Source organism: Genypterus blacodes, unplaced genomic scaffold (assembly GCF_046128005.1).
Source record: "Genypterus blacodes isolate CSIRO-AG114 ecotype Tasmania unplaced genomic scaffold, CSIRO-AGI_Gbla_v1 ptg000022l_1, whole genome shotgun sequence".
Taxonomy (NCBI): Eukaryota; Metazoa; Chordata; class Actinopteri; order Ophidiiformes; family Ophidiidae; genus Genypterus; species Genypterus blacodes.
In genome coordinates, this window is record NW_027466835.1 from 6,677,851 (window position 1) to 6,702,679 (window position 24,829).

The window sequence follows — 24,829 nt, forward strand, 5'->3', positions numbered from 1 at the left end:
AACTTCAGATTGTGTCAGCAGTCTCTGGATTAGATTTGGTTTCATCAATAGCGTCCATGCTCTAACCCGCTGAAAGAGACACATGGACCCTGTCTAGTCAGACACTTGTATAGCTTTATTATATTTATTGCATTTAACTCGCTTTAAGATTTAGTGATTGTATCCATTAGCACAAAAATTTAATTCTCATTCCTCATTTAGTTGACGGGACTAAAAAAGAACAGCAAAATCCTTCAACACTGTATTGATTGTAGGGGGGGGGGGGGCATTTAATATTTCCACAGGTGTGGATTGTGAATGTAGAATTCATATTTATCCATTCATTCATATTGACCTCAGTCAATAGACAAATAATCTTAAACGGCTTACTTAGTCAGTTTGTTAGAAAATCATCTATAATTACGTACACACCATCCTTTTGCTGAAAACAAAGTTTCTCCTTGGGATTATTTGAGATATGATCACAACTATGAGGATTTTACACGTGCTATTTTAGTGAGTTAATAAATTGAGACTAAATGACATACTGTGAGGAACAGCGCCCTCCCGTGGAGAGAAGAATCGCGGCAAAACTGGCAGCGATAAATTAATATTCGATCAGCAACAGTAGTTTCCCTTCTTGTGTTTAACACAAAGGTTTCTCTTTTCTGACAGAGTACTTCATAGTACATAACTTAATAACACGTTAAGAACGTTTTTGTGTTTATTTTTATAATGTAGCAGCCCAAGTAGAAATATGTTATTAATTTGCTTATATTTCCATATTTGATACCAAAATGTATACGTTTCAATACGAACTGAAACACCAACAACGCCTGGTAGAAATGTTTGCAATTTTAATTATTACATTTTTAATTAGATTTCTCAGAAGTGCAGAACTATACAATTCTGTATATTTAAATTAAAAAATAAATAAATATAAATGTATATAAAATTGATACATAAACAATTATCCATAATCAATGTAAGTATGTTGCCGTTGCCACAGTGGGGGGTACAGTGTTTCCATATAGAAGCTTTAGGAGGGCGCGCTTTGCATGCTTTGCCTTTGCCCTAGCTTTGTGTTTCTCATTGACAGATTCGACTCTTCTTCCTCAAATATAGAAATTAAATCGCGTATCATGTATAGATATGTCCCCCAAAAATATTGTTGTTATAATTTCACACCATATTCGAGGAAAATGCCACTGTAATTGTTCGCAATATTTGGACAGTAGCCGTATTATGCAGAAAGTGCTGGTGAGAAACCCCACACTGCATTCACACACACACACTGATGGAGAACAGGCGAGGCTTTCAGGTTAGTTACGCGATGGCCGCTCTCTCAACAATATCTGGATTTTACGCGAAAACAATGGCTTCGTCGGCTGGAGAGGCGTTTTGTTGTCGCAACTCAGTACCGGAATGAAAGCGGTATCGTTTTAGCTCGTCCATTTTGTCCTGGTGCAGACTCTTAGATGTCCCCTTTCTGTTCGGGACTGTGTATTTTTCTTGTTCGTATCCCGGGCCTGGCCGCGGCTGCCTACACCGTAGCGGCGGGCTGCTACTTCGGCTGAGCGGGCAGTGAGCTCAGGGCTGAATTCAAGCTTACCCCGAGCCCAGGCATGCCCGAGGAACCCCGCGGAGAAACGTAAACATTGTTTGTTGCCGACAAAACGTTACCGACGCAGGCGGAGTATGAAAAAGATCAGAGTTTAACTACTAACTCGGTATGCTTGCTTGTTAGCATTAGCCGACGTTAGCTGTACTTGTCCTAGCTAAAGCGTTAAGCCATAACTGATTTAATGGCAGCTAATTATCACCTGAGCGTTCAGTAATGTTATCGGAAGGAATTATTTAGAGCCCGTGTGCGTTAGGCAAACCGCGTTATGAAGTTATAATGCGCAATTTGGTTGTATTTTTGTCAGCGTATATTAGCTTTGGCTAACACCGGGAGGCTAGCTGAACTAACAAGTCCAGTGACGTAACGCTGGTCATTGTTTTGACAGCAGGCAGCGTCTTACCCGCCACTGAAAACGCCTTGGTAATGACTCCAGATGTTGCTCTGATTGGCCCTTTTTTAGTCACAGTCGGTCCACGAAAGTGCACATTGACTAAATGCTATGACGCAGCCTGTTATGCTGTCATGCACCTACTGAGAGCAGACAGGTGGATTGTATTTCTTAAACTTACCGTCCACAGTGTAGTAATTCATGGGTTAAAGCTTTGAATGTTGTGATGTTGGCATGCAGACCTTGTGTCCACCCCCCTTTAATAATATCTACCGCACTGTCCCATCATGCATGTCCTCTCCTGTCCAGCTGTAGGATGGATCCAGACAGTGGGGCAGAAACACAAAGAGCTGTCAGTTTGCAGTGGAAGAGCTACAAGCTTGTCCAGGACCCGGCCATCCGGCGAGTTACACAAAAGATCTATCGATATGATGGCATTCATTTCAGTGTGCCAGTAAGTTTATGCTGCCTTTTCATAAGAAATCTTAATTTTGTGTGTGTTATTACTCTGTTATTGAGTTCCAACCGGTTTGATTTTTCCAGGACTCTGGGTTTCTTCCTGTGGGAGATCCACAGGACCCTCGACCACGGAGACTCTGGTCCAGATACACAGAGCTGTCACTGCCTGTGCCCAAGTTCAAGGTGAGAACAGCTGGTGTACTCTTAATTGGCACACGCCCATCTCTTGAAGTGACTTCTGCTTACGTTGAAGCGTTCTTCTTTGCAGCTTGATGAATTCTTTGTGGGCCCCATACCTCTCAAAGAGGTGACCTTTGCAAGACTCAATGACAACATCAAGGAGCCCTTCCTGGCGGAAATGTGCGCCAAGTTTGGAGAGGTGGAGGAGATGGAGATCCTGTTTCATCCAAAGACCAGGAAGCATTTGGGCCTGGCCAGGGTGTTGTTCACTAGCACCAGGGGCGCCAAGGACACCGTCAAGCATCTGCACAACACTTCTGTCATGGGCAACATCATTCAGGCTCAACTGGACATCAAAGGTAATACTCAACACTTTATTGGCTTCTTGGAAGGAACATCTGAGTTCATACATAAATAAAAACATATTGTATTTATATTATTATTATTTTGTTGTTGAGAAACACTGAAATGTTTCAGTCTGTGGCAGAAACACAAGCCCAATGATAATGCTGAGCTAATTATCATGCTATTGTTAAGTAGACAAAACACTCTCTTTGCTCGCAGTACTTGTATATGAGCACTCAGGGCAGAGGCTAACTCGTGCATTTAGTCTGCTACATGTGGAGACAAAACCCCACTGTAACTTATTATTCCAACCATAACATTGTAGTCCTGCGATTTCAACCAAAATACTGTGATAATACACGATCAAGCACCATCAACATATGAAAGAAGATATTCCAAATAATGCACTTTCAAAGGCAAATACAAAAACTCTATAAACCCAATACATTTTGATGTGATACTGATGAAAATGCATAATTGTGCTGATCACTGTATTATAACATGTGTTTGCATTAAGTTTCTCTGGCGCTTGTTTTTTTCCAGGCCAACAGAGGCAGAAGTATTATGACCTGATAGTGAACGGGTCTTACACTCCTCAGACGGTCCCCCTTGGAGGAAAGGCTTTGACAGAGCGGGTCCAGCCTCAGGCCCCAGCACAGCCAGACACGGTATGGCTACAGTGTTGTCTTCTTTGTAATTTCTCACCAGGATCCTGACAAACTGCTGAGCAGAAAGTGAACAGCTACACATGAATGCAATTTATGTGAAGTTGCACTTCTCTCTGTTTGCAGTCATCAGATGTGAGGCGGAGGCTCTCCAGTGAGCTTGCAGTTTTGGCAGCAGGGGTGCAGGTTCTCGGCTCAGGAGGCATCACACCTTGCTCTGTGGATACGGGCTTCAGTGAACAACGTCTGGACACGCCCCCCTCCTCCATGACAGGCCCTTTTACCCCAGGCTCCTCTGCTTCATCCCAGGGTGGAGGAGGTACACCATACAGCTCCAGATCTGGGACTCCGTTCTCACAAGACGCTGGATTCACCAGCAGCAGGTTAGTTGTTTCCATTCAACTAGGATATTCTAAATACAGTTTTGTCCATGCTGCACCCCCACACCACTTACTGTCCTGAGATGAGTTTTATTCTTGTCCTGTGGCGTGAAGGAGAGTTTTGTAAAAACAGATTATCTGTATTGACGGAACTCTGCCTTGTCTTTCTGTCTTAAAGGCATCCTGGCTTCAACACTGGCAGTTTGGGCAGTGGCTACCCTCCTCAGGACATGCTTCCTTCCTCCTCCTCATCTTCTGCTGTCTCGTCCTCTGCCGGAGGATACAAGGTGTCTCACTATCCTGAGGATGCACAGGACTCTTCGGCGTACCACAGAGGTCGCCCAATCTACCCTCCTGCTGCTTCCTACCGTCCCAATGAGCCACCATGCTACCCCTCCTATCCCAACACTGGAGGGCCAGGGCCAGGGCCAGGGCCAGGGCCACACATGGCACACCACTCATCAATGCCACCCCCACCCCTCACTGCCCAATTTAATCAGCCCCCAATGTCTGACAGGGAGCGGGAGCGCGACAGAGACCCAGCGGGGCGGTTCGGGGCTGGGGGCATTAGCTCCAGGAGGTCATCCTACCACCACCAGCAAGAAACCAATTCTTCCTCCAAGTACCATTCCCATCATTCCCACCATCACTCAGATCGCAGGGATGAGAGGGGTTATCGGCGGGACAGCCTGGGCTCGCGCTCCGGTGAACACGGTCACCAGAGACACCGCAACCACCACCACTCACACAACCACCACAGCAGCAGCAGCCGCAGGAGAAGCAGCCACGATCGGGACAGAGACAGAGACCGCGATAGAGACAGGGAGAGGGACGGGGACTTCTCCAACAGCTCTGACCCCAGATACAATTCCAACTCCTATCGCTCTTCCTCAAATAGCATGTCTCCTCCCCCATCGTCTTACGCCGGGTACTCTTCCTCCAAAGAACCTGCCCCCACGCCGCCTCATGAACCACCCGCTTCTTCTCGCCAAGGGGGACCCGGCCTCGGGGAGAGGGGCTCCCTGTCTGGAGCAGGTGGTGAGAAAGACTACCACGCGGCTCACCACAGTGCTCTGCCACCTCCTCCCCCACCTCCGCCTCCCCTACCACCAGCCTCAGTCATGGCAGCGGCTGTAGCCGAGACACTCGGGACACTTGACTTCGGCCAGGACAGCCCAGCCTGTGAGGAGCAGTGGACCAAGCCCAAACGGCGTCCCAGCACCCCACCTGCCCCCCCAAAGACCCCCCCACCCTCCTCCCCGCCCCATTCCTCCATCACCTCCTCATCTGCCTCCCCGTCCTCTACCTCTCTCCCCCACCACCTCCCCTCCTCCTCCAGCCCCCCACCACCTCTCCAGCGTGACTCGTCTTCCCCAGAGCCGGATTCCACCAATGAAAGTTTGCCCTTCGCCTACCACAGCAGCAGCCTCGACTCTCGTATCGAGATGCTTCTAAAGGAACAGAAGGCTAAGTTCTCCTTCCTTGCCTCTGATGAGGAAGAGGAAGAAGACAGGAAAGAGCAGAGGCTCAGGGGCAAACGGGGTGATGGGGAGCGAAGAGGTGGGTCAGGTGATGTAAAGGGGGAACACGCGAGTGGTAATAAGGTAGGAAATGAAGGGGATAAAGACCACCGGCGGAAAGGGGAACGAGACAGAGAAGGCCACAGAGGACGGAAGCAAGGGAAGGCTGGAGAGGGGAGGAAGAGTCCCACTGTAAATACCACAACCACACCATCCTCTTCCACCTATTCTCCACACATCCCACCGTCAGAGGAGCCACAGGCCCAGGGTAGTGTTGCTGGGCCTGTGGCTGCTACGGACGAGCCTTCACAGGCTGAATCTGCTGAGACACGGAGCAGAACGGGGGCACACACTCCTCCTTACAATGGCCAGAGTCAGGTAACGTCTTCACGTCTTCAGCACTTGATGTCATGTTAATGGTTGAATAGAGGTGCAACTGTATTTTTGTGCTGACAAATGAGTCTCATTTTGCTGCAATTGTGGTGTGAATGTCTGTATGTCTGTGCGAATGTGACTTTTGAAGGAAAAGAAGCACAAAAAAGTACAGAAATACAAAAATGATATTTTTCTGCCGGGGTGCCCCCAAGTGTGCTCACCTCTCAAAACACTCTACTGTCTGTCCTTTCTTTCAGTCCTCCCCTCATTCCTCAGGGGAAGACATGGAGATCTCAGACGAGGATGAGGAGACCACCATAACCACCGTGACCACCCACCAGCCCCTGGCCATATCAGATTCCTCCCCCTCTTCTTCCCAGGCTAACCTGCCCTCACAAACAGCAGACCCCTCGTCTTCCCCCCCGCCCATCTCTGACTCTGCACAGCACTTTGGTGCCTCCATGCACCCGTCCTACCCTCCTCACCTGCCGCCTCCTCCGCCCCCCGGTTACTCCCTGCAGCCCCCGCCTCCCCCGGGCATCCCTCCCCTTCCTCACATGGAGCTGCATCCTGAGTACCCCCCTCCCATGCCCCACCACATGTATGACTACGCCACGTCCATGGAGCTGATGAACCAGTACAGCGGCGGCGCCCCCATGTCCTTCCAGATGCAGACCCACATGCTGAGTCGCCTGCACCAGCTCCGCGTGTCGTCCACCAACGGCACTGCTGGCCCGGGTGAGGCGGCCACAGCGGACTACAGCTCCTACCATCTCCACTCCATGCCACCGCCCCACACACACCACCCGTACATGGACCAAGAGGGGAGCGGGGCAGGCGCGCACTACGACCAGGACCACCGCTACATGCCCCCCCATATGCCCTACACGTACCCCGACCCCCACAGCACTCAGATCCCCCCCCATCCGCACCACAGCATCCCGCCTCCCCACTCGGCCTGGCCGCCGCACGTCTTGCCTCCGCACTACCCTTCGTACATGCCTGTGCCCGGCTACAGCGCCATCCTGCCGGCAGAGGGAGAGGAATACCGGGCTCCGGGGGAGGAAATCCCCCTGGTGGCTGACAATCCACACGAGGCCACGGTGCAGATGGCCCTGGCTGCTCTGATCCAGGAGATGAAGAACATTATGCAGAGAGATTTGAACCGCAAGATGGTAGAGAATGTTGCCTTTGCTACATTCGATGAGTGGTGGGAGAGGAAAGAGACGAAGGCCAAGGTGAGGATGACTAACCACAACAGCCATATAAACGCTTACTATTCATAGTACTTATTGCTGTGGTTGTGTATTTTTAAAATGATACCTGAGCTCACTGCATTACAAGTAGCAATTGGAAATTTCATTCTGCACAGCTGCCACTTCTGTTAAATGTTAAAGAGGACTCACTGTACCTTCATCAGTTACTTCAGAGCTAATAGGCAACCATATGGAACAGTGATCCTTGTTATACTGCAGTATGGAAAAAAAATTAATTAATGACGATAAAGGAGCAGAAGAATTGATCATTGTCGATGTTTGTCCAGCCTTTCCAGACAATGGTGAGGGGCGTGTCTGCCTTACGGGATGACGAGAAGAAAGAGGAAAAGGTCAACCGCCCCCGGGAGCCTCTCATGTCTCTTGTGGACTGGGCGAAGAGCGGCGGCGTGGAGGGTCTTTCTCTCCGAGGGGCTCTGCGGCTGCCTTCCTTCAAGGTAAAAAGCACCATGCTGCACAGAACACTGGACTGTATCAGCATCTATGGGTGCTCACACTCATTACATAAACACCATCTACACCTCTATGAACGTGTGTGTGTGTGCTTTTAACGTACACACAAGGTTTAAGTGCTCTCTAACATAAACGATGATTTGATATTAAATGTTAACTCAAAATCTATATTTCTGTGAAATTGAGCAGGTAAAGAGGAGAGACCCTCTGGAGCTCGACGAGGGAGACGTGAAAAGGCCGCGGCCTTCAACCCCTCCAGACGGGGAGGATGATGGTTCGTCCTGCCCTCTGTTCATATTCTAGAAGAAGGGTTAGATTGATATGTAACTCAACAAATTATCGTCTCATTTCCAGCTGCTGGGGGACATCCAGAGGCAGACAAACGCGGGGCAGAAAGGGACAACAAGAGGAGGAGAAAGAAGCCAAGAACCCGTAAACCCTGGGAGCTCGACAGCGAGGGAGAGGAAACATCAGATGGCTCCTCCACTGAAAAGGTAAGTTTGTATTAGATGATGGACAACAACAGCATAAATGGGCTCAACAGACGGAAAACTGAAACAATATGCAGCAACTAAAAGCTGATAAGTTTGCTCGACCTCATGTTGCCCTGTGTTTTCACTTATTGTTGGCTAGATGGCAGCATTTCATTCAAATTAGCTTTTTCAAGTTTGTTCAATTTAGTTGTGTAATTGCATCACTTGTATGTGCAGGAGGATGGAGAAGAGGAGAGTGAGAAGGACTCTGGTAAATTCCAACACTACATCTTAATGGCAACAATATTTCCATTTGCTTGTTTTCTTTTGGTGCTAATCTAATTTCTTTGCCTCCTACAAGATGGCCTCAGTGCTGACAGTGACGATGAGAGTCTGTCCTCGTCCTCTGACGGTTCTTCCTCATCGGAGTCTTCGTCTTCCTCTGAAGATGAGGAAGGAGAGAGGGCTGAGAGCGAAGGGCTGGACACGATGGACGACTCAACCATGGACAGCACGCTTAACAGGCATGTTGTGTTAATGGATTTATCTCTCTGGGGGTTTTGGTTTTGTTTCCTGGTCGTCTCAAAGATCTTGTTCCTTTCATTCCAGAGAGAAAACTTCTGTTCCCAAGGCAGGCGTCAATGCAGGTTGGTCAGAAGTCAATCACAAGCATCTTTTCCACACACAGCACTTTCTTTTACGATACACGAAAACTTTACAAACAATGAAAACTGGTATTTTAACTGAAAGTGAAATGTGTTCACTTTGGATAACTTTCTCCATTTTGCAGAAGTCAAGGCCGATACAACAACAGGATCCTCCAAGCGCCCTCCATCGCCCCCCTACCCACGGCCCTCTTCCCCCGTCGTTCTTGTTCCTCCTCTCAAGAAACGCAGGAAAACAGTTTCATTCTCCACAGAGGAGAACGACAACAAAATGCCACTGCCGACTGTGCCACATTCTCTTTCTCCCTCGTGTATGGCGGGTGAGTCTCCCCTCCTGTCCCCCGGCAGGCCTGCAGACCCCCACAGCACTGCCCCCACTTCCTCAGCTCGCCCCACCCAGGGCATCCAGCTACTTCCATTTGCATCCAAACCAGGGGAAGGAAATGCCCTCATTGTGCCCCCGCCAGGACGTGCCCAGGACCTGGAGGAGTCCAAAAAGACCACTGGTGTGTCGCACGCCTCCCCCATCAAGTCACCCGGCAAAAGGGGTGCAGGCAAGGATTCCCCCAAATCTCCCGTCCCTCATGTTATGGTGTGTCGTACAGTGCAGAACCTTCCTTTGGACCACGCTTCCATGTGCAGGATGGCCTACGAGGAGGCCCCCCCTCCACCTGCCTTCAACAAACGGTCCAGAGGAAGGCCTCGGACATCCAGCCTGTCTTACCAGTCCTTCAAGGAGGAAGAGGAGGATGAGGAGGGCAGTGAGCAGAGGCTGAGACTGAGAGAGCAGTTGGGGGCATCCAGTCTCCTGCAACTGGCATCGGCCCCAACTGCAGACCTGTCTGTGTTGGCAGATGTAGCCCTGAAGATGGACCCTGAAGCCGGGGACTCGGAGGAGACGGAGACGTCAGATGAGGCAGAGGAACAGAAGATGGAGGAGGGTCTGTTCTCCCCAGAAGCTCTGGCCCTGGTTATGGGCCCAGAGGCTGTCATAGTCCTGATGGAACACAACTACACCAAACCCCCTGTTCTCGCGGCACCCACTCCAAAAAGGACTTCCTCCAAACAAGACTCTTCTGTCCTGCTCCCAACAGACCTCAATGCCATCTCCGGGGTGCTTGAAGCCCCGGAGGAGGTCATTGGGGAGCCGCTACAATCCAGGGGAGATGCAGGGGACTACATGTCTGCCATGGGTGCTCTGTGTGAACCTGAGGACGCCGCCCATGCCAAGGTTATATCTCCATCGGCTAAGCGGAAGGGTGCGGTTGGCAAGGGTCTTGAACTTGAAAAAGACAAGAGCAAAAAGAGGAGAAGAAAAGACAAAGAAAACCTGGAGGTCGCTCACACGAATAAACAAAAGGAGCCACTGGTCAAGAAACAGAGAAAGAGGAAACTTGAGGTTTGTAAGCTAATCAGAAGCTGTGTGTCAAATGAAAAAATCAGTGTCGGTTTCAACAATGAGGTTGAGTCATAACCAGACACTTTCACAAGTTTCTGTGATGACACCTTACAAACACGCTTTTGTCACCACAGTGTCTGTCCTCCCACCTGATGTGCTGTATGTCTAAATAGAGACATTAAAAAGACATACTGTCAATCATCCAGAGTCGATACTGCTCCATAGAACGATCAATATGCAGACTCTGTGAACGTATATTTCCTTCTGGGCTTAATTGGGTTTGGAAAATCAGGCTCTTTTGCCCTTTGGATGGGTTTTTGTTAACACTCATGTAAATGATGTTTGACTTCCAGTCTGGACCAAACTGCATTAAGAAGACCTGTGAAGTACAGCACAGTCTGGTCTCTAACGTTGTCCAGTTAACATGTGACCTGTTAGTCCATGTTGTATTGAGTTCTCAGCTCTTTGTTTGTGGTCAGGTTGAACCCTAAACAGATAATCAAATCTTTGTCCCGACCAAGAAGCAACCTACATGTGTGAGCGCAGCTTCACGACCTGATCATAGTTGTGTTGGTGCACCTTTCTGTAGTTGTAATGCTCTGTTGCTCTGCCCAGGACTCGGAGGAAGATGTGGACGTGGAGGAGCTGGAGTCCGGGGAGCTGACGAGCTCGGACACGGAGGATGAGGCGATGGATGAAGTGAGGAAGAGCGAGCGCCTCTTTCTGCAGGAGGCGGGGGTGACGTCGTCCCAGCGCTGGCCCAAACCTATCCCGGCACCGGAGACGCCGCTCGTGAAGTTTGACCACCGCTCTGAGTTTGAGCAGATGACCATCCTCTACGACATCTGGAACTCTGGTCTGGATGGTGAAGACCTGCAGTTGCTGAAGAGCACTTATGAGAAGCTGCTGCAGGACAACCACAGCTCCGACTGGCTCAATGACACCCACTGGGTCAACCACACCAATATCCTTTGCCCTCACTTCCTTGTGTCTTCCCCCGGGGTGCACTGAATGTTCAATGGTGTCCAGTGTTTACCAACAGCCAAATGACTTGTTGCTATTTTCAGTGAAGTAGGCCATGTACATGTTTCGAACAGATGATGATTGCTATTATGTGATTTCCTGTTATTGCACTTGACCTTTGCGCTGCACTCACCAATTTGCCGAACCCCCGGCGTAAGAAGAAGAGCGTGGACGGGCAACTCCGCCAGCACGTGACGGGCTGCGCCAGGAGCGAAGGCTACTACGCCATCAGCCGCAAGGAGAAGGACGTCTACTTGGACCTGGACCTGCCCGAGCAGGTCATACGGGAAGTGGAGAACGTCGACTCATTGGTAAACACACTCCACGTTCTCCTTGACACTGTGCAGACCTACATACCTCGTCCACATGTTCTCTACTATCTGGCCGACCAGGTGGAAGAATTGAGGTCATTCAGGAGTTTTGAATGCGGCTTCAAGGGGAAAATCAGTCATTATGTTGCTATGCAGAGCCAAGTGATGGGTGTTCCCTCCTATCTTCGCACGCGTTTCCATGTTGTAACCTAGAGGATGGAAACAGTGGGGATGTTGTCTGCTCTCTTTGGCAGTAATGTTTGATGTTGATTAGGTTTTCCTTGCAGATTAAAGGGGCAGCATGAAATAGTGTGTAAATGGACTCAAACATCTGCTATTGTAGGACATAGACAATGTCCAAGCACGTCCCACAGGAGGTGTGTGTGTGTGTGTGTGTGTGTGTGTGTGTGTGTGTGTGTGTGTGTGTGTGTGTGTGTGTGTGTGTGTGAGCTCACAGGGAACTGAAGTTTGATAGGGTTTCAAACATGAGGAGCAGGTGACGTACGGGGTTCAGGCATGCAGTCTTTTTTAAAGCACAGCTGTTGAAGTGAAGTACACACACTGACTGCACACATGTACTGGAAACACGGCTAACGTTTAACATGCAGTCTTCCCCTACAGTATTTGTTGTTGATAGAATTGTGCAGGTCAGCAGTTAAGGGTAATTTACCTGAAAGATAATGTTGGGTTTTATTTGATGCAAGTCTTTTGACTTTTAACTTTCTTTATCTGTTGAGTCTTTTTGACAGATATTATATTGCTCTCTTAAATTGTACAAGTATGATTTGTCATTGGTTGAGCTTATGTATGTATCACATGACAGAAGTTCGGTCATTGTCCTCATTTAGCACTTAGTTAGTACGTAGTTGGTTTGTGACTAAGTGAGGAGGTTGATACCAAATTTAGTTTTGCCGACACAGTGGAAATGGGACCACGTCTCCTCCCTCTTGTTTATCTCCCCTCTCTCACACATCAAGGCCAGACTGTGTCCCACTCTCATCCAGGTCAAGGCCATAAGAGCTGATATGTTGTATCAAAGCAAACTCCTAGCCCTTTGTCCCCACCAGGCATCAAACCGGTTGCTCTCGGAGAGACGCTCAGAGCAGCGACGCCTCCTCACTGTTATTGGAACTCCAGCTGTCATGGACTCTGACCTGCTGAAACTCAACCAGCTCAAGGTACAACATGCTGAACCCACGCACACACGCACACACACACACACACACACACGCACACACACACACACACACACACAACTACCCAACTGAAAGATGCTGAAACCTCTCCTTGTGCAATCACTGACCCGATAACGATACATTAGTCACATGAGGTTGTGTAACATCAGACAGCAACTTGACTCTTCTTCTCCACACTTTTGAAGCAGCATTTGTTTGATACACAACAACTTGTCACATATTCCTCATGACGGCCACGTTTTAATCGAGACGACTGCGTTTTTGTCCCCAACGCAGTTCCGCAAGAAGAGGCTTCGTTTTGGACGCAGTAGGATCCACGAGTGGGGCCTGTTCGCCATGGAGACCATCGCCGCTGACGAGATGGTGATCGAGTACGTGGGTCAGAACATCAGACAGGTACTGCTCCCTCATCCCTGCTCTCACAGCAGTGGGCATCAGCACTGAATGCAGTCAATATTTTTGCCTTTGTGAAGGACGAGGCGATGGGATCAGGAACATTTCTAACATTCCTTGGAACAGCGGCACTTTCTAAATACAGATCATAGATTTCACTGCCTTGGAAGCCAAGCTGAGGAAGTGTTGACATTCCTTCAGCCTATCATAATTCAGCCAGACTTCAGCCATTATGGTTCAGCTCCACTTCTGCAGAAGTCACTCTATCAGTCCCTTTATCAGTCCCTCTCCTGTCCGGGACACATCTTGAATCTGCATATTGTCAGGAGTGCATTGTTTCAGCTTTTATAATGCATGAATTAACAATTAACTTTATATTTAAATAGAGAGAGAGAACGGTGTGAGTAGGATCTGTTTAGGCCTTTAAAAAATTCTAAGAATAGTCCTCACGTCTCCTGATGAAGCACTTGGAGCGCGCTTGACTGATCGTTCTTGGTTTAGTGTAAAACGGCGAGCCTACAGTATGTGTGTGTGTGTGTGTTTGACATCTAGATGGTGGCCGACAATCGAGAGAAGCGATACGCACAGCAGGGCATCGGCAGCAGCTACCTGTTCCGAGTGGACCACGACACCATCATAGACGCTACTAAGTGTGGAAACCTGGCACGCTTCATCAACCACTGTTGCACTGTGAGTCTGAACGTCCCGGATCAAAGCGCTTCGCCCGTGTGATTTGTGTGATTTGTTTTTACTCACCGGTCTCCCACCTGCTCTTCTCCTCTCCCAGCCAAACTGCTACGCAAAGGTCATCACCATAGAGTCCCAGAAGAAGATTGTGATCTACTCAAAGCAGCCCATCGCCATCAACGAAGAGATCACCTACGACTACAAGTTCCCGCTGGAGGACAACAAGATCCCGTGCCTGTGCGGAACAGAGAACTGCCGCGGGACGCTCAACTAGCGGCTGCTCTTCTCTCTTCTCTTCCTACACCGGCCTCAGAGCGAAACCTCCCAAACAAAGCCGCCCTTCCCCCGAACCCGCTCGAGCCGACCGCAACGCAGCCGTCCTCTCAGTACCCTGGAAACAGAGACGCACACACTTGCACTTTTCACGCACATTTTTTTCACTCACGCGGCAGTTTCTCACGGCAGTACTGGAGGTGTTTGCGCAGCTCGCTGTGCGGACACTATGAAGGGGGGGGGGGGGAGCCGGGCCGTCGCCGTCGGGCTTTTCTCTGCGGCAGTACAGCCGGACCGCATCGGCTCAAACTTTGGGTTCACTCCACGCAGTTCTTCTATTTCCAACGCCAAAGTCAATTTGAAGGAATACAGCGAAAACACTGGTATCACGTGTCCGCCTCAGCCGACGCAATCTTCATGTCAAACCACACACACACACACACACACACACACACACACCGACATTCGACAAATTCAGGGTTTTTAAACGCGCTTGTTCACGGCGCAGTTTTAAGATTGAATTAATTTGGTCTTCAGTTATGCAAAATTTCCAAGTGTGAAGATTGTTTTTGGATCTCTTTTTTCATTTCATAGTATTATGTATTGATATTGCTATTACTGTGGTCGTATTGTTCTTTAGTTACGTTAGCTGTAAGTACAGTTACTTCCGGTGAGCCCCCCCCCCCCCCCCCCACACTGTCCTCACCAGCCCTGTAGAAGCGTTTCCCTCCTCCACTCGCCGATACTCTCATGATTTTGCCACAGTCTGGTGTGTGGGTGAGAGTAAAGTGCTTCAAGCTGTAGTTTATAGCGACGAATATTGCTCTCTCAACTCGAAATTGCGTTTGGTTTTTACACAGCTGCTGAGTTTTTGTCTGCAGGATCAGCACAACAGAGAATTCGCCCCCGCCTCGTCCCCCCAAAGATCTCCTGACGGGAACACAATTGGTTTTCTGTCCTTCTGCGGTACCTTCGTGTTCCGCTTCGACCAGCAAACATCAGATTGTCCGTTCAAATCATTTCTGGAGTCGTTCCTTTGTGTCGTTTGTTACGCAAGCAGACCCTGGTACAAATGTGCGGTCGGTGTTCATCCCTCTGTGCTGCAAATGTTTTTAAAAGGCACATTTAACTGAGTTGGTCACATCTCTTTCTACGTTTGTTTTCTATCTCTCTATGAACATTTGTGGGCCTCCTGGGAACGCTTTAGTAGAGAAGTCTGCCCAGTACTAAACGTCCACCCCCTCTTGAATAACATACCAGCTTAGGGTAAGTAAACGTCCTGCACAGTTTGTTTGCAGTGTCTGTAGGTGTAAACTATGTGCACAGCAGCTTAGAAGCTGCTTGGTCATTGGCTGGAGACGAAGCAGTGTGTCCGGCCCCGCGCTCCCGTCTCTGCTTTTTTATTTGGCTGTGGCCGTCCCGAGTTTAGCGTCAATTTGTAGTTTTTAAGCAGCGGAAAAGTCCCTTCTAATTTTCTTCCTTCCCAAAAAGGCAACTGTGTAAGATATTTCTTGTTGCGATGAAAGCCTTTCAGTACAAACCAACCCTCTTGACAACAAGATAGAATGATGAAAGGAAAAAAATTCATGTAAATATTGTAGAGGTGTTTGTTTCTCGTAGAAACACACTGATTCCAAGCTGTAAATAAGTTGTTCCTTGTCCTCTCTCCATGAGGTGGAAACATGTACATACCTTCCATTCGTTTATTTTTTATTGTTTTTCCTTTTAATTTGATGATTATTTTAATATTATTTGCAATATTTTTCTTGTATTAATGCGTTGGATCCTTTATTAATGGTGCATTAAAATATTTTTTAAATAAATGACACCCTCATGTTGTTTTTAAAGGGTGGAGTTTGTAGTGGGTTTGTTTGTCTCAAAGTCACAGGTGCTGCTGATCCACATCAAGGCTACCACCAGTTTGTTCTCAATTGATATCTTCACATAATATGCAAAGCCAATTCTTCAATACTTATCTCAATGGAAAGTAATCTGTCATAGTTATTTCATGCTAAATGATCAGTGTAACCTAACCTGAATCTGGAGCACTAATTACCCAGGATCTATTCCAGTAAACCTACTCTCTCGTCAGTGTCCTGTTCTCTCCCAAACATTCTGACTGCTACTAAAGTATCTACGTGCTCACATACTAAACAAATCCATTGAGTGCGTGCAGTGCTGCACATGCAACAGGAAGTTGCTTACAGGAAACCGATCAGGCAGGATCTTTGACTGTGCACCTGCACTTTCGATATTTCCTGTACAGAGTGAGGGAAGTCTGACCCACGGAGACTCAACCGACACAACATCATCACACGTCATCACACGACGACAAAGCAAAGGAAAATAACTCAAAGTTCACTGACTGAGCACGTGGGAAATCTGAGCTTTGTGGCCTTTTTGCTGGGTTCATACTGAGGAGTGGAGCTCACGGTTTACATTGTGCCAAATATTTTGTCTTCTACCCTTCATCTGTCTCATGTGGAACGGAAACTAAAGTAAATGGCCTGCAAATGCACAATCACTCAAATCTGGAACTCGGGTCATTGTTTACGTCAAAGCCAGATAACAGAAATCAGGGTGAGGCACTGTGTTTGTCCGTAACAGAGAGAAAAACAAAAACATAAGGTGGAAGTCTCATTCTTGTGGTTGTTTTGGGACTAAGTTGTTATTTCCCTCTGAGTCACAAACAGGCTGCCTGGAATTTTGCAGTGGAGGGAAAATCTTTGTGAGAGAATGAGGTACAAGGGTTGGCATTTTATTTTGACAATATTTTGTTTAAAGATGCTGGAGGAGCTTGTGTGTGTCTCTCTCTCTCCCTCTGTGTGTGTGTGTGTGTGTGTGTGTATTACATAATGCAGTTTGTCCTCCCCAGGTTAGTTTGTTGGTGGCCCTGGATTTGATTCAAGGACAATAAATAATCTACAGGTGTATCTATAAGAAATTGAGCTGTAAAGTTAAACGTGTAGAAACAACAGTTTATCTAACTGTTTATCTAAATTTAGATAAAGGGAGCCTAAGCAGAAAGCCACAGCCAGCAAAGGTTTTGTTGACATTATTCAAAAGCGTTATCGCAGAATTTTAGATGACATTGGTGTTGTTAGTTCGATGATCACATAGGTACAGTTCTTACACTATGACATCATAGAACCATGCAGCGAGTTCTGGAAAGCATCGACAAAAAAGGACAAACAGACAGGGGGGAAATCCCATCCAAAGCTTTGACATCATTTCACATCCCTAAACTCTGTAAAGGAAAGAACTTGAACGTGTCATACGCCACAAAGTGTCACCTCTAGGCGGGCTTTTATTTTGGTAAAAGGGGCAGGGAAGTAGTTAAACTCCTCCTCTGATCTTAAGCTGTCCAGCTCTGAGCTCTCAGCTGATCATAACTGGAACGGACGGAAAGAACACCGAGCACCTCCGCCTTCACCGCCCCGGGTAGCAGCATGTGTGAGCGGCGCGCCGGCCTGGTCTACTTCATCACCGGGGGATGCGGCTTCCTGGGCCGCCACCTGCTGAGGGTCCTGCTGGAGATGGAGGACCGAGTGACGGAGATCAGACTGGTGGACAAACACGTAGACGTCAGTTTGTGCGGACGCAGCACAGGTGAGTGAGACGGCGCTCATTTCAAAACGATGCATTACTTTATTTCTGCTGTGATATAAAAAACAGTGTATTTGTTTCTGATGCTACGCGGATTTGTCTTCAGTTCGGCGTCAATGTTACGACTCACGCAGCCTGCTTTATGTATTTATATCTCGTTCACATTATGAGACTTAACGGTGGATTGAATAATACAATAACGGAGATCAGGCGGAAAAGTGACGCTTTTTATTATCATTTAAATGCCGAATTGTCGAGTAGTTTGTTCAGAGGAAACGTGTTGTCAACTTTCACAGGTTATGAATAGAAATAAAACTTGAGCGAACCAAACCATTGACAGGCTGGTCTGTGTTCTGCTGCACCCTCTTGTTCTATATGATACCCTAGTGTACAGCAGCTGTGTTATAGAATTGCCTTTTATGGATTTGTGGTTGATTGAGGCTTGAGACTTCTCTCTAACACTCGTCACCTCACTGAAAGGATTGCAGGGGACTGATTCAGGGTCCTGCAGCTGGGTGGGGCCCCTGTACCTCCGGTTATTACACGTGTTTCACATATGTTTCGTTAACTTTTTCACTCTTAATGGACTGTTTGGATCAGATGCAGCTCTAAGGACGTTACTTGTAAATTGTAGAAGATGGTTTACTCTGCTGTAAGACCTGAAGGGTGTGGTGAGAAAGTCTGGGTGAGAAGAAGTCATGCAAATTTAATAAGGCTCAACAACAGAACGCCTTTTCCCTCAACAGGGTGAGGAATGTGCTCACTCATGTAAGCGAGGCCCACAGTGTAAACTGCTTTGTTCAGTCAGTCGCCATTCTACTCTGCACTGAGACCCTCTGTTAGATTCAGAGCTGTTTGGGCCCCAGAGAGATCAGGAAACAGTAATTGGAGACCTTTGTCATCTCTGTAACAGACATTGTACACCACACAAAATGAGACAACGCCTTGGTGTCTTTTAATCAGCTTCCCGAGTTTCCCGCTACTTTAAATGCAATGGCACACCGCAAAGACCCAATTATTTAAAATTACAGACAGGAATGGAAACTACAAAAGTGAGCTCCAAATTGCAACAGCTTTGATTAGTCTGAAAGAATTAAGAGCCTTCAGTATAACAGTCCCAACAGAAAAGAGCCTGCAAATCAAGTCCAATACAGCAAGTACTCAACTTTGCTCTCTTTGCTTTATCAGTGATGCTTTATCAGTGATATGAAGCAGTGATGAAAGTAAAAGTCTTGTAGTTTTACTGAACTCCTCTATCTTACCAATATGTCCTTGATAGTGCACATAGTCAACATGATTTCTTGCCGAGATGTATCTGTTTCTCTTTCCCAAGAGCTGTAAACCTTGAATGCTATTGTAGAGATCTTGTGAGAGCGTGAGACCTTGATCCATGTGGTCCAGGCCCTTTAATCATGTTTATATCTTCCTGTCCCACCCTCAGAACGGACAAAGGTGAAGGTCATTCAGGGGGACGTCACAGACTACAACAGTGTGGTGGAGCTCAGCAGAGGGGCCGACGTCATCATCCACACAGCCAGCATAGTGGACGTTTGGCGCAGAATCCCAGAGGCCCTCATCTACTCTATCAACGTCGCAGGTGAGCCAGCATGAGGGGGGCAGTATTCCGTACAGGAAGGAAACGGGATGCAGGGTGGCACCAAACCAAGGGCAGTTCAGCTGTGAAAATGTTTTCCTGGAGGAAACCATGGAAACACAGAGTAGAGGAAACTCAGGCCTGCTGTGCTGTGACCTTCTGTAGAAGCTGCTTGTGTTTTCCTCCATCTCTGACCTTTTAAATGCAGCGGCGATGACGTGAGCCTGACATATGTGCTGTTGAACACTCAAACCTCATTGGCCTTTGATCAAATCCTGGATATCGGCCAGTCATGTGAACAACTCCTAAAAGCAGCATGTGCGTCAGTCCTCAATGTTGGACTCCTCAGTCACAGTAGGACATAAAACTGTTTGTCTGTCTGTCTGTCCCTGCAGCCTGCACAGTTCAATTATTGGAACATGACCATAATAGTTAATATTACATTTATTCCTGCGTCTATATGATGTTTATGAATAACTCTGCTGGTCCTCCATCAACCAATCCAAGTGGACGTACTATATCAGCCCCCTTGTGAAACATTAAGCCGTCCTAACTTAAGAACATTAAGAGCCCTTTGAGGCCTTCCAGTGATAAGATAAAGGATTTACTGAACAGACTCAGCAGCAACATTCATTTGATCCTTTTAAAGTTCTATTTAAAGACTTTGTAGTAACTGCTGCTTGCATACAGTAATGAAGTCTTTAATTTCACTGATTGATTATATTTTCCAGTCTGTTCGATCACTTGTATTTTGCATTTAATGACAAAAACATCTAAAGGTTGCCATCTAACTGATAAGACCTGAACACATGAACCGCGTTTCAGCATTGAGCCTAATTTTAAGTGATTCTGTTCGATGATCATGTTTGCTTTTGTGATGTTTACTCAAACTTCAATTTAGCCACTGTGTCTGTGCTAAGTACCCTGGCACGCTCTCATCCTGGCATTTTAAGGAATATACAAAACATGTGGCCTGAAATCAGCTGGATTTCATTTCCGTTGCTTCTTTTTCAGGACTTTTCATTGAGGAGAAAATGGGTTGAGTTTGCTGGGTGTGTTTACTTTCATGTGACCTGTAAATTGGTTTAACAAGTGTTAGAATTTGGCAGTGACCTCTGATTGTTCACTGCCAAATTCAACTGTCAACAGGATGAGGATCACAAACTATCTAATCCTTCCAACACAACATCCTTTTCCTAAAATGTGTTAGTTTGTTTCCTGCTTAGGAACACAGAATGTGATCAATGCCTGTGTGGAGAACAGCATCCAGCATCTGGTCTACACCAGCAGCATGGAAGTGATTGGCCCCAACGTCCACGGAGACCCATTTATCAGGTGAACACCCGAAAGCATCATTACATTATCAGGAGAACACCAAAACGCATCATTACAGAAATCCTCAGCTACACATTCCTCTCTTATCTCCTCTGTTGAACTTCTCGTAAACGTCTTTAGAAACTCTTTCTGTAAAAGAGAACTTTGATAGGACCTAGAAAGGAGAAGTGACTCAAGTGAAAGATAAGTGTTAAAAGCATCTTTCCTAGTAACCTGCTGGTGCATTTGAGCCCCAAGCCACCCTGCTGTTTTTCTTCTATTACACAACAGTGTTTAACTGTAGCCTGTCTGGTCTGTATGTCAAGCACATGTCGTGGAATGTTCTCTCAGGTGTGACGTTCCAGCTTCACAAACTGCATGTATGTAAACAAGCTTTCATCATGTCATCGTGTACTTGTCATGTACTTGTCATGTGCGTAATGGTCTGAGCCAATTATTAACCAATGAACGGGCTTTGTTACATAACGCAGGCCTGCTTGTCTTGTGTGTTGTGCCTCAATGGTGCCACTGTAACTAAAGGTTAACACTCAAAGCAGTCAGAAGGTTCTAAGTGCTTTAACCTTTGCTCTTAGTTTAGGGTTGATGTAGTAGAAGAATCCTTTATTTATCCCTTTTAGGAAGACTTCTGCTCCCAAGTTTGTGATCACTGCCCCAGACATCTAAATTTGTCAGTTACACAAAAGTTGATGAAGTTCTTTACAATAAGACATTGAACTAACGACCTCGGCCAAGGTGGTGATGTTTCCATCCCAGTTGGTTGTTTTGTGTGTTTGAATGCAGGATTACGGGAAAAGGGAACCTGTAATCTGTTAAATATGATTATTGAGACTTGGGGGATGTTCGGGCCTTGGCGTTGGTATGAACTCTATTGAGAAAAGGTCTTGTGTTGCTTTGGTCACTGCAGGAGCAAACTTGTGACTGTGGTTGTTCTGGTTTGGTTAACTTAGAGCGTGACACACTAAGCAAACCATAAAATCCTTTCCTTGGAAATGGACTGAGCTCAGAGAAGCCTGGGGACAAAGTGGCAGCATTCAGTGTGTGTGTGTACAAACTGAAGCAATCCAGCGTTGGTTGAACTTAGAGGGGGTATCCCTGTGCTTAGGGACTATATTTGTTCATTTTCCTGAAAGGATCGTACCAAAGTTTCAACCCCATTTGCTACAAAACCCAGATGCTTTGAATGATTCCAGACCTGGCTGTCTTACACGCTGCAGGGGGTTCAGCTCGTGCAATTATAGCTTTATTTATCTCCGAGTTAGAGTTGCATCATCCGTTACAGTGATGTGGTAATTAAGGTGTGGTGTGGTAATGCTGAAAGTAATAACACCATGACATGCACACCTTTGTGCAAGTCAGGATAACTTGATTGACAGTTGCGTACAAACTGTAACCTGAGCTACATGCAGGGAAATTGTAAGATGATTCTTGGTACAATCACCCTCATTCTGTGGAATTCTCCTCATTGTTCTATCTGGAATGTTTCTCACTGCAGTTTATTTCCAGAACCGTTTTCAATGTCCAGTAGCCCGTGTGTGCTGTGAAAACAACCTTATAAAGAACTTTGAGTGCTTGTGTGTGTGAGTGTGATTCCAGCTGCTGGTATTCAAACACATTCCACACATTCACATGACAGGAAAACACTCCATGGTCTTCTTCTGATTTCTTGCTCTGACTGTTTGATTTGTCCTCCACAGGGGGAATGAAGACACCCCTTACCACGTTCACCACTCTATGCCCTATCCTAACAGCAAGGCCAAGGCAGAGAAGCTGGTGCTGGAAGCGAACGGCACTCAGGTACACACACGTACCTCTGTTTGTCATGCGTTTCCCGAATTTGTCAGGCTGGAAGAATGTTTGTGTTCTCAACATGTACTCCCATCTCATAATTGGACACTGTGGGGCTGTACTTGTGCAACCCTCTGCCACAGAATGCTGGAGCAGCATGTCCAGGCCCAACTCTGGCCTCACTCCACCCTTCCTGCTGTTTATTATGAAAATCCAGTTTTCACCCATTTTTGCTTGCATAAACTGTTCACTCCCTTGTGTCCTCATCTCTCCGTGGTTTCCTAATCCCTCCCCCTCTGCCCTCCTCTCCTGTCCAGGTGAAAAGCGGAAAGACTTTAAACACATGCTCACTGAGACCGACGGGGATCTACGGCGAGGACCACCTGTTAATGAAAGAATTCTACAACCTCTGCGTCCAAAGGGGAGGTCTGATGATGGAGGGTGTGCCCAAAGACACAGAGCACGGACGCGTCTATGCAGGTGAGCCAGGAGTCACACACTCAATCATAACCACTGTGCTCGATTGATGTTTGTTAGTAATAGAGTGCTCATTATACACACTGCAAACTGAGCGTCTGGTGAAAGCAGCAGTGGGTGCCGCAGATTAGATCAAACAGGTTTTGAAAGAGGAAGTCGACTTCTGAGACTTCAAAAGCCCCTGAAGCTTTATTTAGCTGCCAGCACGCACCACACAGGTAAGGAAGATGAGAGGGTGTCTTCCTCAGTAAGGCCAAAGCTACTATTAAAGAAGAAACCATGAATCAGGGATTTCACAGGTTTGTTTGAAGCAGGTACACACCTCACAGTCTCACGGCCTCACAGCTCATTGTCGGTACTTGGGTTGGTGAAAAAAAAAATGGAACTGAAACTGTTTTGGTGAATGATTACTGATTTCTGATCTGACAGCATCCTTGTCCCCAGATCCATTATGTATGTTAAGTTATCGCTAGAACTCTGTGGAATGCTCCTAACTGAAATAAGGACATCTAGCACTGTGATTTGATGGTCACCGGCTTGTTTTTATTGCTAGGCAACGTGGCTTGGATGCATGTGCTGGCAGCTCGAGCCCTGAGAGAGCAGCCGCAGACGGTCAGCGGCGAGGCGTATTTCTGTTACGACGACTCACCCTACAAGAACTACGAGGAGTTCAACATGCAGTTCCTTTCCACCTTCAACTTCCGGAGGATGCGGATGCCCACCGTGGTTTTGTGGTTCATGGCTTTAATGAACGACTTTCTCCAGTGGGTGTTGAGACCCGTCTACAACTACACGCCGCTGCTGAACCGTTACACCTATGCCGTTGCCTGCACCCCCTTCACAGTGAGCACGGACAAAGCCCTGCGTCACTTCCAGTACCGCCCTCTGTACGACTGGGACCAGTGTCGGGCTCGCACGCAGGAATGGATCAACACCTTCCCTCTGGACGCAAACAAAGACTCCTGATGTTGAACTCAGCAAGGGCATCATGCATTCTGCTGTCTAGAGAGGAGGGATCCCATATGTGCACCATCCTGTACTGCCTATATGTAAGCAGAATGGAGGAACGCCACATTACACACAGTAATACAACTTTAATCTTTATTAATGAATCTTTATTAGAGTAATTTCTACCAGCAATACTGATCCTTCCGAGGATTAACTGAAGAATAACAAATGCAGTATCTATTCTACTTCATGTGCTTAACTTGTACTCTCCAGGCGTTGGAAATAACAAAAGTTATTTATGAGGCACTTTGCTTAACAAGTTCCAAAGATGGTCATAAACTAAAGCATCACACTGAATGCGATGTGGAGGAAAGCAGTTATAGTCTGATGACGAGGTCTCTTCATGCCAAAGAATTTGAGAAATGATCTTAAAACATCTGGAACGCTTTTTCAGGTAATGCTCCATTCTGAAGTAGAGAAGAGCCTTTCTAATATTTATGCAAATAAAAGATGAAATGATATGCTGAGATAATGGGATGATTGTACTTGAGGTGTGTTTTTGTACTCTGAGATTCTGTGAGAAGGATTTTAAAAGATGACAAATGTGAACCTTGCATTAATAAACAATAACTAAGTGGAATAATAGATCTATTTTAGAATTCCACTCATAAATACAAGGTGGTGATTGGTTGGATGATTATTCCCATGGAAACCCATAAGCTGCTATATCAATAGAAACCTTTGTTATCAAGTTCTCTACAATTATCTGTTAAAAGTGTCTATGATGTCACTTAAAGACACTGAGTGAACACCTCAGTGCCTTTAACAATAAGCTTTTGGTCCAATGTTTTCTAATAACATTGTATATGCAATATATGTTTGTATTTATGAAATTATAAATAAAGAGAATTTAATTTACATTGCATTGTTAACTGGGGTTTTGTGTGTGAATCTTTACATTGACATCACGACAGAAAAGGCTTCCAGAATGAGAAGGTTTTACAAGAAGTAACAAAGCCTTC

General features: G+C 46.8%; 2 protein-coding genes across 3 annotated transcripts; both read left to right on the forward strand.

The window, feature by feature from the left end:
- The first annotated feature begins 1,267 nt into the window (after nt 1-1,267).
- On the forward strand, nt 1,268-15,914 carry setd1a (SET domain containing 1A, histone lysine methyltransferase). Of its 2 annotated transcripts, none has more exons than XM_076142797.1 (21): nt 1,268-1,300; nt 2,301-2,445; nt 2,535-2,633; nt 2,719-2,989; nt 3,519-3,643; nt 3,767-4,023; nt 4,199-5,918; nt 6,173-7,153; nt 7,459-7,626; nt 7,832-7,916; nt 7,997-8,136; nt 8,353-8,386; nt 8,477-8,643; nt 8,729-8,762; nt 8,906-10,179; nt 10,795-11,143; nt 11,332-11,513; nt 12,581-12,691; nt 12,986-13,105; nt 13,655-13,792; nt 13,890-15,914. In XM_076142797.1, the coding sequence occupies exons 2-21, from the start codon at nt 2,308-2,310 to the stop codon at nt 14,061-14,063; spliced, it is 6,567 nt and encodes a 2,188-aa protein (XP_075998912.1). In that variant the 5' UTR covers nt 1,268-1,300; nt 2,301-2,307; the 3' UTR covers nt 14,064-15,914. The 2 variants fall into 2 exon arrangements, with proteins under 2 accessions (XP_075998912.1, XP_075998913.1); XM_076142798.1 differs by lacking the exon at nt 1,268-1,300 and adding an exon at nt 1,309-1,709.
- Nucleotides 15,915-17,388: 1,474 nt separating this feature from the next.
- On the forward strand, nt 17,389-24,727 carry hsd3b7 (hydroxy-delta-5-steroid dehydrogenase, 3 beta- and steroid delta-isomerase). Its single transcript, XM_076142923.1, has 6 exons — nt 17,389-17,671; nt 19,110-19,265; nt 20,489-20,597; nt 22,292-22,391; nt 22,700-22,862; nt 23,413-24,727. The coding sequence occupies exons 1-6, from the start codon at nt 17,512-17,514 to the stop codon at nt 23,823-23,825; spliced, it is 1,101 nt and encodes a 366-aa protein (XP_075999038.1). The 5' UTR covers nt 17,389-17,511; the 3' UTR covers nt 23,826-24,727.
- Nucleotides 24,728-24,829: the final 102 nt, after the last annotated feature.